The sequence below is a fragment of the Leguminivora glycinivorella genome, chromosome 2, assembly GCF_023078275.1.
Source record: "Leguminivora glycinivorella isolate SPB_JAAS2020 chromosome 2, LegGlyc_1.1, whole genome shotgun sequence".
Lineage (NCBI taxonomy): Eukaryota > Metazoa > Arthropoda > Insecta > Lepidoptera > Tortricidae > Leguminivora > Leguminivora glycinivorella.
The window spans coordinates 1,477,751-1,498,080 of record NC_062972.1 but is presented as its reverse complement, the minus strand read 5'-3'; the positions used below and the strand labels follow the sequence as shown (position 1 = coordinate 1,498,080).

General features: G+C 37.8%; 1 protein-coding gene across 1 annotated transcript; it reads right to left on the bottom strand.

Annotated features, from left to right (window-relative positions):
* Positions 1-8,250: 8,250 nt before the first annotated feature.
* Positions 8,251-19,460, bottom strand: LOC125240044 (heterogeneous nuclear ribonucleoprotein H2). Its single transcript, XM_048147878.1, has 8 exons — positions 19,186-19,460; positions 17,828-17,956; positions 17,147-17,311; positions 14,980-15,118; positions 11,410-11,573; positions 10,648-10,784; positions 9,371-9,478; positions 8,251-8,477 (listed from the first exon to the last, which is right to left on the bottom strand). The coding sequence occupies exons 1-8, from the start codon at positions 19,301-19,303 to the stop codon at positions 8,370-8,372; spliced, it is 1,068 nt and encodes a 355-aa protein (XP_048003835.1). The 5' UTR covers positions 19,304-19,460; the 3' UTR covers positions 8,251-8,369.
* Positions 19,461-20,330: the final 870 nt, after the last annotated feature.

The following is a 20,330-nucleotide window of genomic DNA, read 5'->3' as shown; positions in this document are numbered from 1 at the left end:
CCTTCGTGCCTTGATACCCTTGCAATGCTCAAGATTCCACTTTTTGAACCACTCGCAATATTGTAATCTTTCGTATCAATATTGGCACGTGCGACGTGCGGTTAAACAACAAGGGGTTAACCCTTGTAAAACAAATAACTATTTTAAACGATCTGAATCCTCATAAGAGTCATAAGCAATAAAGAGTACTATCGTACAGTATGGCCACTCCCGCTCCCCGCTGATAGTGCCGTCCACCCGCTCTCGGTTACCTCACAGTTACCGCCTGTCAAAAACAGTCGACCTGTCATATCTCACTCATACAAGCATGGTACGCGTTCACCTACACGAGCTTAGACTGTGTACTAGGAACGCACCTCTTTCATAAATGTCCGAGGTGTGCCATAAGTACATGTGACGATTTTCTTGTAGGCACGTATAATAGTAGGTAATTATTATAAATATTATAAGGACATTCTTACACAGATTGACTGAGGCCCACGGTAAGCTCAAGAAGGCTTGTGTTGTGGGTATAGACAACGATATATATAATATATAAATACTTATATACATAGAAGAACATCCATGACTCAGGAACATATATCTGTGCTCATCACACAAATGAATGCCCTTACCGGGATTCGAACCCGGGACCGCGGCGTAGCAGTAGTGGCGTAATTACCACAGAACTTTATTTATATAGAAGAAACAAGTTCATCTATTTGTATAGGGGCCGAGCGTGTCAAATTTTGTACTGAAGTTGTTTCTTGCCTGTAATTTTAAATATGTCTCAGGCTCTTGATTGTTCATAATTTTTGAGTTGTTGCAATTGAATATCACGTAACGAGGCATATTTTATGGTTTGATTGACTTCAACTTACAAAAATTGACGCCCGAAAGCTGCAAGCTGCGATTAAAGACGGACAACTCAGTGGATTTCACCGAGTTCATTTGACACGCTAAGTAGATACGTTTGCTTGATCTATGGTATATATGACATCTGTGGTAATTACATACGATACAAGTGTGCTAAAGAGGAACGGTGCGACACGAAACGCCGCAAAATGTAATCTGGTTCTGTCGCGCCAATACACAAGAGCGATAGAGATAGATAGCTACGAAAGAGATATTATCATGACCTTTGTGCATTCGGCTACGCACACAGGCCTCCGTCCCTCGCTCAAAGTCGTTTAATTTTATTTGTGTGACAACTAGGAAATGAAATATTTTTTCGAATTTAATTGGGGTGTCCTGGTGCCGATGGCATTTTTGCGACGCAAAACGAAACGCCGCGAAAGGTAGTCTGGCTCTGTCGCGCCGACACGCATGAGCGATATATCTACGAGCGTTTCGTTTCGTGAGCGTTTGTGCCATTCGGCTACGCACCCTGATACTCCTGCTTGGGGATACGGAATAACTTACCGAATTACTGTGCACTGGTGCTAGCGCCGAATGTCTTCACTGGTTTTCATTTGTGAGTGTGTACGGGAAAACGTCCCACTTTGTCGATTGCTATAAAGCCGCTTTGTCAGTTTATTCATACAAAGATACAAGTAAATCTCGCCTTAATGGTAACCGACAAAGTGGGAACGTTTTACTAGACACATACTTACATACATACATATAATCACGCCTGTATCCCATAAGGGGTAGGCAGAGCACATGAACTACTAATTTACTAAGCACACTCACATTTTAGTGGGATTCCTTTAGTATTTCTTTAGTTGGTATTTTATTAGAAGTAATCTTCGTAATAAATTCGTTTTCTTCTCTATTAACCATGAACAATAGAGCTGTTATTTATTAACTTTTAGTGTCACTTTACTTTTTATTTTTTACAAAAATCCTCCATGTCGAAAACACCTGACAAGGAGATCAGAATATAATAGGCGAGACGACTAAAAAAAACTAATTAGTCCGTCAGTTAGATTATCAAAAATTTTAGACGTATTTTTTTTCTCGTAAACGATGGTACAGTGCGTTGAAGTTTCGCGTAACGTCACGCCTAGGTACAATTTTTACTTAGAAATGACGTCAAAAGCCCCCGCTCCGGAACTTTGATGCTCTATATCTTTGTATATTTTCATTAATTAGAAAAAGCGAAAAATATGTGCTCAGTATTTTTGGACGACCTAACTGACGGACTAAACAGAATGCCATTTTTTTATGTAGTCGTCATATTTAGTATTTTACCAGAGTTAAAGGAATACAGGGTAGGGAATTAGGGATGCAATGTATGGAACTTCTAATCTCTATTCTTGACGATGCAGACGATGTTTGTGCTCGATAGTGATGTGCAAGTTGCGGAAAGTTTCCAAAAAAAATCTTAAATTTCTTGAAAAATTCACGAAACTTTTACGAAATATAAAGGGAATATAAATTTATGAAATGGAAAGTTTCCATCCATACAATTGTCCATACAAAATGTGGAAAGTTTCCGAACTTTTCCTATGTGAAAATTTCAGTTTTGGTTCTCAAAAAGTTTGCACATTGCCACATCAGCAAATTTTAACTGATCCTATTTTGTTAACAACATTTAGTAATATCAGTCGGGATAATTATTATAATTAAGAAAATATAAATACAACTTACTAAAATCTCAATTCATGAAATAAATCTTGGTAACAAAAAAAGAAATAAAAAAACGAATTTAACTTTTTCCTTAATTTTTGTAAAAACTTTTCGAGATCTGTTGATACCTAGTCTAATACCTATTACCTACGCTAGTCTGTAACCGCCCTTAGTGCGTTTTCACATTATCCGATCCGATATCTACACCGGTCAAATCTTACATGAAAATCGGCTAAAAAAACAAAGTGTGATGTAAAGCTGGATTTTTGGTATGTTATTTAGAGTCCTTGGGGGAATGTAAGACTACATTTTGCAAGCAAAAAAAAAGTGTGCTAACTTCGTAATTTAAAAAAGAAAGGAAAAAAAATCGGACATTTTTTGATCTTTATTTTTTTATTAAAAAACTATGCGTTTTTGGTCAAAAGTTGCTGTGTAATGTTGAAAGCGCATTAAATTTCAAACAGTTTGACATCTTTTTTATCAATGTCCGTCAAATAGTTTTCGAGATATGAAGCGTCAAAAAAGGTTAATTTTTGACGCATTTATAAAATGTAGCGTTTTGCCAATATTTTTAAACAAATATCTGCAAAATACCTTATGATATGATATATATTGCAATATAACATTGTATAAAATTTATTTTGCTTTAGTTTTAGTGCAAATAAAGGTCAGTAAGACGAATAGTTACTTTGGTAAACAAAAAAAAATCTATAAATAGAGAAGCCAAGAGTCTGGTAGATTGGTTAAGGTAAAATAGTTTACGCCACAGACCAACCCCTATAGACATCTATTACAAGACGACTCGCGGTGGCCAGCCTTCCTAGTATTTGCACTGATATAAGCGCGGGCGCTCGCCGTGCCCGATCAGTATCGACCAAGTAACAGACCCGAAAGCAGCGCGTGTTTTTCGCACAAAAAAATTGGAAAAGGGTATTTTGATGCCTTAAAGATGTCCACCTGTAGTGTGAAATGGTGTGGAAAGGTAACAAGAAGCTCAAATTTAAAAACAGACGGCATTACATTCCACAAATAAGTCATATTTATAATTTATTCAGAGCCGGCATAGGTCAACTTACATTGGCCACTTACGCGTCAGTAGAGGGACAGTCATACTTCTGTCCCTTTTCATCTGGCGCGACAGCCCGCCGTCCTTGAAACGGCCAATCACAGCGCGCTTAACACATTCCCCGCCCGCTCCTCGCACCCCAAACACTGGTGACTCGTATCGCGAACCAAATATACAAGACTGCCACTCTATAGGAGGTTCTCTGTGGTTTACGCTAAAAGTTTTAGGTTGAAAGTGCTATCTATTCGATCTTACTTTCTTTGATATCCGTTTATCTGAAAAAATTGTCTAAGCTAACTTTGCATCGATTTGACTATTACTAATGAAGAAATAAAATACAGTAAAATTTTGAAGTTTAGTAAATTAGAAAAATAAAACAGAATTAGTTACATTTTACTTTTCCTTTTTGAGGGTCCTGGTTCTGCATCTTGATGGCACAACTCCTGTAGTGATAGAAAGTCCACTTGAGTTGTATTTGACCACCAATTGCTGTGGAATAAACTACGGGAACGGAAAGCGCCCACGCCAATTATTAAGATACTGGAGAAGTGGTATTCCCAGCAGAAGAACGTAGTAAGATGGAAGTCAACTCTGTCCACAGCCAGCGGGCTAAACTGTGGCGTGAGACAAGGAGGCAGTATGTCTCCGGCTCTCTTCAGCGTGTACATGGATGGGCTGTCGCAGGCTTTGACCAGTACCGAGGTTGGCTGCTCCATCAATGGACAAATGATAAATCACATCGCATATGCAGACGATATGGTCCTACTAGCACCATCTGTGGGAGCTATGCGTAAGTTACTTGCAGAATGCGAGAGATACGCCAGCCAGCATAACATGAGATACAATCCGGACAAGTCTGAATTTATGCTCATGGAGGCAGCACATATGCCCACACATGTACCACCTCTTTTGCTTGATGGAGTTCAATTGCGGAGAGTACACGAAGTCAAATATCTTGGCCACATCTTGTTGTCCAGTTTAAAAGACCAGGAGGACATAGAAAGGCAGAGGCGAGCCACCGCAGTAAGGGCAAACATGTTGGCTAGAAGATTCGCCAAATGTAGTGACAGCGTTAAAAGACAGCTGTTCCTCAGTTTTTGTACAAGCGTGTATACTGTCGAGTTATGGTCCGACTACACCTGCGCGGCTGTGAGAGACCTGCGCGTGCAATACAACACATACTATGTACTGATATTTCGTTAAACGGAGAATACTATGATTCGGGCACGTCCACGACAACGCTCGTGAGATTACATCGATGTTATTGACCCTCAGTGATATGCTTTAAAAACCAGTCCGTACAAGAACAATTTCGGAACAATATACATACATACATACATACAATCACGCCTGTTTCCCAGAGGGGTAGGCAGAGATCACGGATTTCCATTTACTACGATCCTGACAAATCACTTTCGCTTCACACACTTTCATAACGTTTCTCATACACGCTCGTCGGTTTCGAGTACTTCTGACCTGGCCTTTTTGCAATATTTCCCCGATTTGAACAAGAAAAGTTCGCCTAGGTCTTCCACTTCCAACTGACCCTTCCACTCTTTTTTCATATACTTTCTTCGTTACTCTCCTCTCATCCATCCTCTCTAGAATCATCATCCATCTTTCGGAACAATCTGATTCAATTACTTAATGAGGGTTTTCTACTCGTAAATATTTTTTTCCGCCAAGCGGCGATCCTGAGGTCTTTCTGACCGTAAACTTAACTTACTAAATAAATGTTGATTTGATATACGCAAATATGTGTCTGAGTAATACTTGAACAGCTCCCAAATAATAATAATTCGTTCTCCGCTACGCCTCCTGTAAATATATGTAAACTATCCCATTTGGCCATTACCATCCACCGATTATTTCTGATCCAGTTATACTAGACTTATGATATAATCCTATTTTTTTAAATAACTGGCACTCTTTTGGTCTTAAATGAAAGCTAGTGAAATTTTCTACATCTTTATTTTACAATTTATGTAATAGACTGAGTTGTTTTGCTGATATCTGTCTCAAAATATTAGCAAAACGAATATTTTCATAGAAAGGGGAAAATGCTCTTTTTTTGACGCTTCATATCTCAAAAAATTATTGACGGACATTGATAAAAAAGATGTCAAACTGTTTGGAATTTAATGCGCTTTCAACATTACACAGCAACTTTTGACCAAAAATGCATATTTTTTTAATAAAACGGCAAAAACCAAAAAAAGTCTGATTTTTTTACTTTTTTTTTAAATTACGAAGTTACTTAGACGTGGAATGAATGGATTGAGGATGTACAAGTTACTCAAATAAAATCACGTTTTATTTATAAATCATATGTAATATAAAATTAAGAGTTAAAGCTAGATGACATAAAATACTTCATCGGGTGTGATGAAAAATTCGACCAATACATTTTACCACTAAATCATATAAACCTAGTCTTCAGCACGGGTAGCATGGTCGCGCGATAGACGATAAAATATCAGGCCGTCCCTATCGCACTATTAGTAAGTGCTTCATTTATCGCGCGACCATAATTGCCTGCCTGGTTACATTTATTTTGTAGTCAATGAGGAAAACTGACATTTTATCCCGCCAGGCGGCGCCTGTGCAAGTGTCTAGGCATGTCACTGTCATTCATATGTGAGAGAGAGAGAAAAGAAATATCATCTTCTCGCTCTCACGTATGAAATTCTTTATCTGTGCAATGGACTAATAGGGTAGTGCCATCTGTCATAACCTTTCGAGTGTGCCTCCTCATTGCATACATGACATGAATTAATACGAGACAAGCTGCAAATATGACAGCTGCGGACCTAGCACACCAGCGTGATAAAACTTAAACGTCCTTTTCGCACTATTCGTAAGTGCGATAGGGACCGATCGGTGCGATAAAGTTTATCACGCTAGTGTGCTACGCCCGCTAATGTAGATGGCGCTGAGCGAACATTAAGCCATGGATACACTAGGGGACAAATGTGTCGGTGACAAATCAATCGAATTCACTTGAGATATCTAGAGGAAGATTTCGCACAACTTATGTTATCGCCTTATGTTGCCAACATTGTGCAACTTCGCGCCACTTCATCCGATAGTTCTCTAATGTATTCCCAGCTTTACTTAGAGTATTTTTATATTTTATACCTCAGTCTGCATTCAATGAAAAAGGGTACAAATATCAAATTTTCGTATAAAACGTACCTATTACATACTTATTATAGTTTATTGGAATATTCCATCACACCGGGACCCCATTCCATAAAATACAAATTACAATTTAATTTCTGTGAATTGGCAACACTGTCTGGCTAAAGCCTGTGATACACGTGCCTATAGCTTGCACAACCGGCATGCCAGCTGCGTATAAAATGACTGACAAATGGACTGACATGCAAGTTTGAACGCGGTTGGCATGCCAGTTGCATATGCTACAAACATGTGTATTGTTAGCTTAAAAATAAAGACTGGCCAAATTTCCTGACCGATGTTGCCAGTAAATTGTAACTTATAAAATCGGGCCCAGTTATTTTGACAGCGAATCATCTGCCGTGGAAGGTGCCCTCTTGGCAATTACATATAAAATGAGTAAGAAATCAGTATCTGACTTAAAATATCTTAAGAAATCTGAACCTTAACCGGTATAAAATATCGTTCATTTTGGGAAGGTTAATGTAACGTTATTTTAGTCTTCAAGCGCGTTTTAAAACTATAGTTGAATGTTATAAACTTCAATATCTGTTCCCTGTGTTATTCGATATCGTAAATATTTGTAATCATTTAAGGAACTTAAAAAATTTATAACTCTGGTAAGTGTAATCTAATCCAGCAAAAATAATAGAAAAAGGACAATTTCAGTGCAATTTATCTGTGCCTACTAGAACTGCCAGAGAGAAATATATTTTAATTTTTGATAAATAAATCAATACTGTAACTATTTAATATTCTAATTTTATGGTCTATTTCAAATCAAATCTATAAATCTTTAGATACAAAACATGCCGAATATATGGGTTTGGAGATATACAAAGTTGTTACAGAGGTAATAGACAGTGCGAATAGTACATAGTACCATCGGCAAGACTGTTAGCTGTATGCTTGTAATCCTTATTACAAGGGCATAAAGTCTAGATGGTTAGTTAAGTGTTGCTGTTAGTACTATGGTTCAATTGACAATTGACTTGTAAATAACTATTAATGCCTTGTTAAAGAATTGGCTTTGAAACTTATAAGACCTGTCTGTCTGTCTGTCTGTTGTCACCACTGTCTGACATTTCTGTGCTGTGTTTCTGTGGCATGATAATAAACCGATAAAAAAGCTCAGCTTAGCCATCAATATTTCTTTTTATTTTTGTGGTTAGGTTAAAGAGGCAAACGTGAAAAACAGGCAAATTGTGTAGTAACTGAATGTCAAAAAAGTGTCTTTTTTTTGGCGACATCTATTGTCATACAAAAAAGTCGCCCGTGGGCGCATACCCATGTGTTGGTCAAACCTTCAGGTTCTGTCTTTTACATAGATGTATGAATATGTAGAATCGGTCAATTTCATTTTTTTTTGTAAAAATCTATAGTTCTTGATGTGTCTTTAAAATTCCCGTGAGACGTTTGCCTGACATATCCAATTTTCGAGGATCTTGAGGTATAAACATGAAAATATCTTTAGTATGTGGCAATAGAGTTAAATTTATAAAGTTACGTTAACCGGTGGTCTTTACGTTAATTGGCGAGTGGAATAGTGGACCGTAGCGTGTGGGGTCAGGGTTCAGTTCCTGAAGTTGCGGTTTGGCTTGAAGCCGCCGCCGCCGGGCGCCGACTTCAGGAACAGCTCGATGTAGCGGTGGTCCATGTTGTTCTTGTCGCGACGCATGGCCTGAAGAATAGAAATAATGTGATTTTAAGGAAACTTAAGCGACCTCAGCAAGAGCCATTGAGATAATTTTTCGTTAATTGTTTAAATTAGAATTAATTAAGTATTTATTTAGTATAGCTATTTATTTCCTTTATTTATTTTGCTTCTTAGGTTAAGCTTTTTATAATATGAATATAAAAGTAAAATACAAAAACACATACAAAACAATATAAAAAACATATAAACACATTATAAAAACCTAACCTAGGGTGCCGCCAGCAGCGGGGCAGGGCCCATAGCTATTTATTATTATTATATTATATTAGAATTAATTAAGTATTTATTTAGTATAGCTTATTAGAATTATTAAGTATAGCTATTAATGATGATTTAAACATTGCATGATATTATGTATAACTTGACACAACTTGTACCTACTCAGTAATTAATCAAGAGCAAACATAACTGCCAACAAACTGTTTTGCAGTTTGGCGGTATTTTGTAAACTGTAATATCAATGTAACTATAAAAAAAAAAAAAAAAAATATTGTGCGGGAGATGGACACAATAAAACATGGTCTGCGAGCGATACTACATATTTTTAAATTAAAGGAAAAAACAAAAAATTCACACCTCCGGCAGGATTCGAACCTGCAACCTGCATTGTGGGTGCAGTCGCTATGACCAATTTAGGTTCAAGTTCTGTTGTAGATGTGAATTTTTCCTTTAATTAAAAAAATATAAATGTCAAAAAATATGTCAAAACTTGGGTTTTTCTAACCTTCTTTGTTAGAAAACCCCAAGTTTTGACATATAAAAAATGTAAATGAGTCCAAAAAAGAGAATTTTCTATTCCAATAGTTCAACATTACAATACGATTACGTATGCATAAATCAAAGTACGTAATACCAACCCGCATGGCGTCCTCGTGGCACTCGAATTCGACATCAGCCTCTCCCGAAGGTCGTCCGCTGTTGTCGTATAGAATGTTTATGTTCATCGGCCGGATGGGTTTAAAGAACTGGAAGTAGAAATAGGTCATTATTATGTATTACTAGCTTTAAAAAAAGACAAAAAGTAGCCTATGTCACTCTCCATCCCTTCAACTATCTCCACTTAAAAAATCACGTCAATTCGTCGCTCCTTTTTGTCGTGAAAAACGGACAAACAAACAGACACACACACTTTCCCATTTATAATATTAGTATGGATATTACAGATGTAGTGCCAAAAGATTTTCCTTCGTATTTGTCCGGAAACGTTCGTATTTGTCATGCTAGTTTAGACAGCATCAATGCGTCTTGTACTGAGACTGACTGAAATAGGATGGAATATGGATGTGTAGAGGACAGATAAGAAAGCACATCAAATATTTTATGTAAAGTACATATTTAAAGACATTGTGATTTATATTATCTTTTTCTTCTGTGACAATTTGATATGTTTTCTCTTAAGAAGAACGACGTATTATTAAGCCATAATATAATTTATTTAAATTAATTTTCATAGAGTACCTACCTAGTCTGTTAACATTTTTTTGATGAATACTTTTGCATGTTAAATCGTATCTTGTTATTTAATGCATGTTAATTATAAGATGTAATGTTTTGAGAAGTGGCCCGCCGAGTTTCTTGCCGGTCCCATAGTGGATACCCCCCTCCCAACTGAGGGGGGACTGAAATCTTCTCGAGGCTGAGGCGTAGGGTTAGAGCCGGCGTAGCTTTATTTGACGTTCATATGCGCATTGTAATATGCCTACTTGAAAAATAAATATTTCATTTTCATTTTATAGTCATAGCATGACACGTTCTACGTTTCCGTAAAAATACGAAGGAAAAGCTTTTCACACTACTGTATCGATGTACGTAAGCAACATCTTGTAGCGAAGCCTTGAAATATAACATAACACATCAGGGATGTTGTTAATTAAGAATCGGAAACCTTTTTGCAAAGACGATAACATTTGCATTTATAATCGAATTCAGATTTGACGCCTGCCTGATAATTTTGCGCCTAGAGCATTTAATCACTACTGAAACTCAACGGCTGACCCAGTATGCCACAGGGGTCGTAGTGAAAAATGAAAAACACATTTGTATTTAGATTTCAGTTACTATTTAACGTCATCAAAAATAGACGAAAGAAAAAAAACAATGTTGTAAACTCAGTGCAGACGGATAAGATACTTACATAAGCGACATCTTGTGGTGAAGCCTTGAAGGGCAACCCTCGCATGTGCACGCAGTGGCCGCCGCCGCCGCCGCCGCCTCCGCCGCCGCGTCTGAAGCCGCCGCGCCCGCCGAAACCGCCACCAGAGAAGTTGTCACCTGCGAAAGGTATTCAATTTTACTCTTTTGTTTAAAGCTAATTTAATACTACTTAATTGAGCGTCATAGGTTCAATGCCAATGCTATAGAAAATGTTATCGCTGCGTAAGAATTCACTGGACGACGCTAAGATACCCCCCTCCCAACTGAGGGGGGACTGAAATCTTCTCGAGGCTGAGGCGTAGGGTTAGAGCCGGCGTAGCTTTATTTGACGTTCATATGCGCATTATAATATGCCTACTTGAGAAATAAATATAATTCATTTTCATAAGACAACGCTAGTGTAGGGTATCCATCCGCCAAAACGGTCAGGTACCTTCTAGTTGATCTAAAGCCACCGCCTTCCATTCGTGCACTGACCGACCTCACTGACTAAGCTCAAAAAGACCTTAATATAATTAAACCAACAAATGTAGAAGAGCAAACTTGCCTCTGTTGAACCCGCCGCGACCGCGCGTCGGTCGGCCTCCAAAACGGTCATTGCGGTCATAAGGCGCCGGTCGGTAGCCTCTGGTTGATCTGAAGCCACCGCCTTCGATTCGTGCACTGTACGACTGACCTCATTGACTAAGCTCAAGAAGACCTTCATTTAATTAGACCAACAAATATAGAAGAGCAAACTTGCCTCTGTTGAACCCGCCGCGACCGCGCGTCGGTCGTCCACCAAAACGGTCATTGCGGTCATAAGGCGCCGGTCGGTAGCCTCTAGTTGATCTGAAGCCACCGCCTTCCATTCGTGCGCCGTACGCTCGAACCTCGTCGGCTGAACTCAGGAAGACCTCTATGTATCTGTGGAGGAAGAGGGAGGTTAGTTACTGGTTGGTGATTGTGAACTTTTCGATACGCGAGCCTTGCAACTAGAAAAGAATCATTGAACTGCATCTGTTTAGTTTTTTTTTTTTATATTTAGCGTAGGAGCTAAACTTTAAATTTACAGAATTGATGGAAATATTGAAAAATTGAAATTAATGAAAAGAGATAAACTTCACATAAGTATTGTGTAATAGATGGTAAATATTAGCTTTGGCTCTTGTAACAAATAGTCAAAATATATGTTTATTTAGAAAACATTACATTTGTTTGGTATTAACAGTTTACTTTTTACAATCATTATCTTATGTCAATATTTTAAAAGTGGCCAGGCATGAGTTTTGGGAGCTAACCTTGAAGACATTTTAAAAGAAAAAGGTGATGTTTACACTTTGTTGTCTGTTTAACTACACAGACGTCTATAGGTAAAAGTTTTTAAAATCATGAACCCAAATATGACTTAAGTCATGTAATTGAGATTAACGATTAAGGTTTTAGAGAATAGCTGTTTCCTGTTAGTCAATAGGCCTAATTCATATGTCTATGTCTAACAAAATTATAATTAATTAATAATGTGATAAATTTAAAGTTAATGGTTGACTTCCCAAAACTCACGACGCCCTGTAGAATGATTTTCCATGACTGCTACTAGATTCTAAGTTTACACAATGCAATATTTCTATAATTTCACTTCATTTTATACAATGCAAATCGGTATTTTTCCTCTGATGGTTTACTCACAGTCGTACCTGATGTAGTAGTTATAGCCAAAATGTTAGAACACTCCACAAAGATTTGCCGGTCAAACATTAAATTTGTCAGTACGAAATCGAGAAAGCAATTAACGAACGAATATTTTCTCGTGCGTACATACGAGTAGGTATGTAAGATTCTAAGATTACGGTAGAACAAACAAATTGATTGTTACATACATTTTTAAATTAAATGAAAAATTCACACCGGCAGGCCTCGGGAGGAATTGATTGTTATAATAAAATACCGACTAGGATGACTATAGTAAAACTTTCTGGTCATTTATTCAGGATATTTTGACTCTGTATCATACAAAATATCGAAATTCGAAGTTTTGAAGTTTAATTAAATAAATGTCATATACAAAGAAAAAGAGACCAAGGCTTCCAAGTGTTCAAAGCTAGATTCGAACCAGCGTCCTCCGTTATCGCGACGGATGCCTAAAAAGTTGAAGTTTGTTAAAAAAGATGCATTATGTCGTCTTATATTGCTGACTGATCAGTGTTCACCTGCTTTTTTTAATCATTAGCCGGGTCCACACCACACAGAGCGAGGCACGTCGCGAGGCAATGTGCTCGCGCGGACAACGTCCGATGTAGAGATGCCTCGGCCGAGGCAGGTTGCTCTACCGACCCGGCTATTCTTAAAGGATATTCTTTTAAAACTACTTGCATTTCGTTATTCGTCGCCGTACTGACATGTCCGAAACCTCAACATTACATCAGGACAGACCGTGAGTACCGCCCTTTATTTAAAACTAAACGCTGTCATAGACAACAGTCTTCACCCAGTACCACAGACTATCCCGCCGTTGCTCTTCCCGCCCGCCGCCGCCCCGCGCCCGTCCCTCGCTCGCCCAACCTTCGACAACTCAACAACCAATCACTGGTGCACTGTAATGCTGCCTGTATACTGCCTCTCGTGGGTGTACTAGTCAGCTGCAGCTGCGGTGGCTTTTATAAAGTTACAATTATTTCACATGTCTAAAATGCCAACACTGACCGTAAGTGCGTTTTCACATTATCCGATCCGATATAGGATGTAGGACCGATATCTTATATATATAAAAGGCGCCATTTTGATTTTTGCCTTTGACATCTTTCCTACATATTGGATCGGATGATGTGAAAATTGTCTAACCATCGCTATTGGTCAAATGTGTGACTATTTTAAACATGTAACCCTGGAACCTTATAAAATGGGATCTTGGCCCTTCTATAAGAACATTACTTACAGGATGGGTCAGATATCTCTACAGCTAACTGTACTAGTATGGAGACGAAGCAGTAAGACATTGCGGTGATTTTGCTAGCTATAGATATGACGGGAACAAAGAATATTAATTTGATAATTTGTCGCACATGAAACTGTTTATTGTGCAAAATTTCATGTTTTTTTATTGATGCCGACTTATAATTAAATATACTCAAAACTTTTTTATTGCTTCCACGCGTCAAGTAGGTATTACAATCTCGAGATTTTTATAGACATCTAAGCCAACATGATCATAAACATCCACTATTAGATCCAAGAAGTTATTAAACTTATATACCAACCAAACAAAAACAATTTACTTTTCGTCATGCCCATAAAAATAATATAATGAAAACGAATAAAATCAACGCAATGGCTTTCATAGGCAGCATTACAAGTGCAGTAATTTAAACCAACTTTTTATGCAATAATATATCCCATTTATTAACTAATTTAACTCCAATATGCGTTGGCCACCTTGCTTTAAAGAATAAAAAGTTAGATCCTTTCATATTTTGTCATAGGCTTCAATTCTGTACATTGTTATCGTAAAATATAACTTTGCGTTAAAATATGGGTTCTGTAAAGCAAGGGTCCAAAGAGGGTCCCAAAAATAACCCACTACACCAATAGCCGTGGTTTGGTTTTGCTCGTAATTGGGGGTGGTATTTTAAAACCTATGCCTACCCCTTCAAAGAACGTAACTTGTTCTTACTGTAATATTTTTTTATATGTTTCTAAATATATCTTCAATAGACTACCATTTGGCAAAGGCAGACTGTATTCATGCCAATTTTTTTAACATTATTATTGATATGCTTTTAAAATATACATGACTTCCGAGACAAACTGATTTATCTTTAAATTGTGTGACAGAGTAGTTAATATTTTCATGTCTACTGTCACAACTATTAGACTATCACAAAGTAAAATGTTTGTGTTGTGTTACTCAACAAAACAACACAAGACCATATAAATAGCATCAAACAAAAATAGAAGTAGAAACAAGTCTGTAAGACTTTTTTGTCCTACTTTCCCGTTCTGAATATCTGACTGACATCTAAAAAAATTGCCAAATCTGCTACATCATTTGGGTGAAATCACATCTACCAGCATCGACCCGCGTTTTATGTATGGGAAACCGTCGTTAGTATGAAAACGCTTACGCATATACACATATACGCCTGTTCATACTAACCAGCGATTTCTCATACATAAACTACGACTCGATGCTGAGAGATGTTACTTCACCTTTGACTGCGAATGCCGCTCAGCTTTTATTTCAATCGTTTCCGAGCACATATAGACCAATTTTTGCTCCTTTTTTACCACCCCCTTACGGCCCAAACCCGACGTCAATAAACAACATTCCCCCCACCTGTGTCCTATTTTCTCCCTGTCCCTGGAGAGCGCCTGATCCGCGCTTTCCTTGTCGGAGAAGTGAACGAAGGCTTCTCCGGAGGCGCGGCCCGAGGCGTCCGATAGCAAATGCACCCCGTCAGTAGCGACGTTCAACCCTGAGCCCACAGTGTGTAATCAGATTATATCATGGAGTCACTAGTCTAAGTTACAGCGATGGCGCGAATTGAGAACCTCAACTAGTAATAATAAAGTTCCTAACTAACCCTCTTATTCATAAACGTTCACTAAAGTTATCGAGACGATAAAAATTTGTTTGTCCCTTTCCTGTATTGGTGTGATAGAAAGGGACAAACGATTTTTATCGTCTTAACTTTGGTGAACATTTATAACGGGGTTAGCTTCTTGCGCTCATGTCTTCGCGGAAATGAGAAAATATACGTTCCTTCAGGTGCCATAAGACATTATTCAAGTAACAATATGATCGTGTTTTTTTTTTAATTTTTTTGAAATTTTGACAAAATGCCCGTATTTTTTTTTCGCGCGGTCATCGTTGTAACTTATAAAAGTGGTGTTGCCGTTTATGGTAAGGGGTGAAAAGGTTTGTTAAGTGTGTGTGTGTGAGTGTTATTATTACAGGATAGTTCAAATTTATAAATAGAGATCGTTATCAAGGTGCACTTTTCGTGGCAACCGGTACGGTTGGCAAAAAAAACAAATACTTACATTTAAATATTCACTTTGTTCTTAACTACAATAGTTATTTGTTATACAAGGGGGCAAAGTTGTATTTTAACGCCGAGTGTGGAATAGAAAAACGAGCAAGTGAAAGGATTCTATAGTTGAACCACGAGCGAAGCGAGTGGTTCGAGAATAGAATCGTGAACTTGCGAGTTTTTTAACACACGAGAAGTAAAATACATTTGCACCCGAGTGTAACACAAAACTTTTCCCCTCACTATAGCGAGGAAACTACAACGCAAAAAATGCGTTTATCACTGCTTCCAGTAGTTTCACAGGTGGTAAATCATCTTTATTATTAGATTCACCTACTTTTATCAATTTTAAAGCAGTTAATTTGACTTTATTCAAGGTCAAATTACTTTACCCACTAGTGGATAAAATGCGTTTTTACCCGTTGGTATTAAAGGACAAAACACGTGTTTCCGAGCTAGTGAGGGGAAAATAAATACTTACCTTCTTAGGATTACACATCTACGGTACAAAACCTTTTCCGATGAACTATATATTTTTAAAACAATATAGGTACGTAAATGACATTAATTATGTCATAAAAATACATTACGCGAAGTGTAGACATATTATTTTAATCCAAATAATCAAATGCACTCTAGATAAGACTATCTAGAATTGTTATTCAAGTACCCAGTTCAAGTCAAAAGTAGTGCACGAAGCCAAATCTGTTGAACAAATTTTTGTTATTTATTCAATGTAATTTAGATAAATAATTATAAATATGTTTATATTTCATAATTTGTTAAGTATATAATGTTTTAAATACTTGTGTATTTGTTTTTTTGCCAACCATACTCTGCCACCAATACAGCACGCTGATAACGATCTTTATTTATAAAACATTTGCTTCAAAAATCTGCAAGAATGCTAATGTTACTTTAACATTTTGAACGAAAATTATATTGCGAGACAGAAAACCTACTTTTATAAAAAGAACAAAGAAAAAGAACTCAAAGGTGTTTTGTTAAAATTTCAACAAACGGAAATACGTGAAACCTAGCGTGGCAAGTGTTGTAGGCCCCATCGAAATCAGAAGTGCCAGAACATTTTAGTGTCCATTTCCAACTATTTTTGTATAAATTCTAAAAACGAACGAACGAAATCTAGCGAACTTTGTTCTATAACGTGGAACAAACGGTCCTAATATCCAAAAATATTAAAGTATACTAATGTTTAAAGTGCTACCAATAAACTGAGACAAAATAGTAATCCTAAGTTCTGAGGCCTTCTGTTGTTAAGAAAGAAGTCTTTTTGAGAATATATCAATCGTATAAGTCAGACCCCAGGACGGAAATTAAAATAATTATATCAGTTAAATGGTAGCCCTTAAGTGTTATGATAGTATTATGTATAAACCTTTTCACCCCTTTATTACAGGAGTTACCCCCAAAAAATCCAAGTTAACAGTTTGGTCTTCATTATAAACTTACCATCGAAGAACTGGACAATTTCTTCCTTCGAGCAGCCAAACGGCAGGCCTCGCAGCTTGACAATGCCCATATCGTCAGTCACATGTGGGAGACTGCCGAAGCCATTTTCACTTTGGCGCATGGCGTTCAGAGCCCATTCCATGTCTTGGCGGTCAGTGGAGAAGACTAAAAAATGTGTGGTTTTTGAAATATTATGTGACTATGCGAAATTTATTTTAATCAAATCAAATCAAAAAGCATTTATTTCAAACAAAAGTCCATATTTTGTTAGTAATACATTAACACTTAGATCTAGGGTTAGTAAAGAAACATAAAATTAAAATTAATATAAATTTACACACATTGGGGCATATAGCTGCACCCAATGCCTCAGCAACCGGTCAGCCAGCGTTAATGCAATTTAGAAATAATCTTGGATAACTACCATCAACTGTTATGTTGGGAAACTCATAAAGGAGTGTTTTGCTATGATGGCTGGCAACCAGCAAGTCATGCAAAAGTTATTTTTTTATACAATAGGGGGCAAATAAGCAGACAGATCACCTGATGTAAGCAATCACTGCCACTCATGGACACCCAAAACACCAGAAGGGTTGGAGGTGCATTGCTGGCCTTTAAGATAAGTCTACTCTTCTCTTGAAGACGCGGGAATCAAAAACTATGAGGCTGTATGAATTTTACCTTCAATGTATCTCTTCCCCATATTCTCCTTATCCTTTTTCAGAGCTTCGTCGACATCCTCCGGAGTCTCCACTTCCACGAAGCACTCTCCCGAGGGCCGGCCTGGTCGCACTTCAGTAAGATGGACACCTGACAAAAAAATTGAAACATTACATCATATGATACAACTGCCAGACGAGATCCTGACAGCCTTGAGAAGGCGTTGATCATCGGACCAGTGGAGGGCCATCGTAAAAGAGCCAGATTACCCACACGCTGGTTCAACACAATAAAGAAGGTCACGCGCGTTGGGCTCCAGGGATCCTTTAGGAAGGCAAAAGATCGGCCTGAGTGGAGAGCACTGCAACGTACAGCGACGTATGGTGGTCACGACCCTCAGTCATGAGGTTTCGACGAAGAAGAAGATGATACAACTGGGGTCATTAACTTGTGGATCACAGTCTAGATCCGGAATGCTGATGTATCCAATGTGGACTACATATGGATGTGTCCATGTCCAGAACAGACTGTGACAATCTTGTCTTTAAAATCCAGATCCCTGAAAAAACTAATTCGTGACCCCGTGATTGTTGAATAGAATGGGTAGTCCCTTATGCAGTGAATGCATGAAAACTGAAGTAGCAGTCACTTGAAATGTTGTTTTAAATTTATTTTCATTTACCCCACAACTATTAAAATTTTATTAAAAAGTTTAAAAACCATGTCTAAGTCTCACAAAGTAGTCTCTATTGTTTTCTTAGTGCTCTTTTTGAGATTTTAATTGAACTGACTTCATATAACTTACTAGCTTTAGCCCGTGGCTTCGCTCGCGTTAGAAAGAGACAAAAAGTAGCCTATGTCACTCTCCACCCCTTTAACTGTCTCCACCTAAAAAATCACGTCAATTCGTCGCTCCGTTTCGCCGTGAAAGACGGACAAACAAACAGACACACACACTTTCTCATTTATAATATTAGTATGGATAAGCATAAGACTCAAAAGAATCATGAATTCAAGTCTCATTGAAATCCTATAGTCCTAAAGTTATTTACGAGAGAGAACACAACCTGTACTATCGAGACTAGTGCCCTAACCTAATAAAGGGTTATACCTATACTGATAGCACAGGATAGATAGATCAGCATATGTGACATATTAGGCACCTGCAATTGAAATTTCTGTATATTTACTACTTGTACATTGAATACAAAAATATGCATACAAATTAAGTAATGCGCACTCTCTACAAGTTGCCGGCGTCCTATAGTTTCACTACGCAAAAAGAACAATGGAAAAAAAAACATTGGTGAATTAAAGAAAACAACAATAAGGCAAGTTGTTTTATACAAAGTTTAAAATACAAATAAGTAAGCCCTCACCATCCTTTCCGTTTAGTACATTGACGCCGCTGAGAAAGTCGAGAACGTCTTCAACGGTCGTGGAGAAAGGCAAGCCCCTGAGCTTCACAATGTTGCCGCCGTCGCCAGACCCCAACATTTTCGACACTAAAACTACACCAACAGTTCAGTATTATGCACAAAAAGCAATACTCAGGTACGCAATCGCTAGTCAAGCCACCAATGACATTTAATTTTAGAAATAGAAAATTTTGGCGTCGTCGGCCATCACATCACAACGCGCATGCGTGAACATGAACGTCACTTTAATAGTGCTGCTCTTTTGACGGTGAATGTTAGCTATCGATATCTGGGGACACGGCAGTGCCCCCGAAAAGTCGAGCAAAAAGAGGCTTATTGTTTAAAGCTTAACTTATGGAGAAAAATCTGAATGACCCTTTATTACCTGTGCATTTTTTATAAACACATTTCCATAATATATAAACTAAGAAACTTAGGCTCCCCACAGACAGTCTTAAAAATTCATAATCTTAAAAAAAACTTGTATGCAATCTGACAGTTCAGATCTGTCAGTGTCTTGTCAGTGTCAGTTTGAACTGTCAGATTGCATACAAGTTTTTTTTAAGATTATGAATTTTTAAGACTGTCTGTGGGGAGCCTTAAAAGCTACCCACATGGGGCCAACGGCTGGGCCAACCCTTGGAACAGCCCCTTGGCCAAGCGTATAGAGGGCTACTTGGCCGTAAGTTGGCAGTTGGCGCCAGCGCTGGCCGGCCAACCGACACCAGTCGTCAGAGAGGACAGTAGTGAAAGATTGACGAAAATAATAAGTTTATCTATGCCAATAATAGTGTTGATTTTAGGAAATACAATAAACTTACAAATGTTTAATGTATTTTAACTTCTGATTAGCAGAAACGTCTGCAATCGATGCCACTAGGGCAAATAATAAATAGGGGTTTAATGTATTGTTAATATTTCAGATAATTTAATTTTATTACTAGGTAATTATTTATTAATTAAATGACCTAGAATTACCTAGCCTTTTCCATTCTATGTCCATCTTTTATGCAGAGCCAATGCCAAGTGGTTGGTTCCCCAATGTGTAACAGCTACTCTTATCTTGGCCAAGGAGCTGCTCCAAGGGTTGGCCCAACCATTGGCCC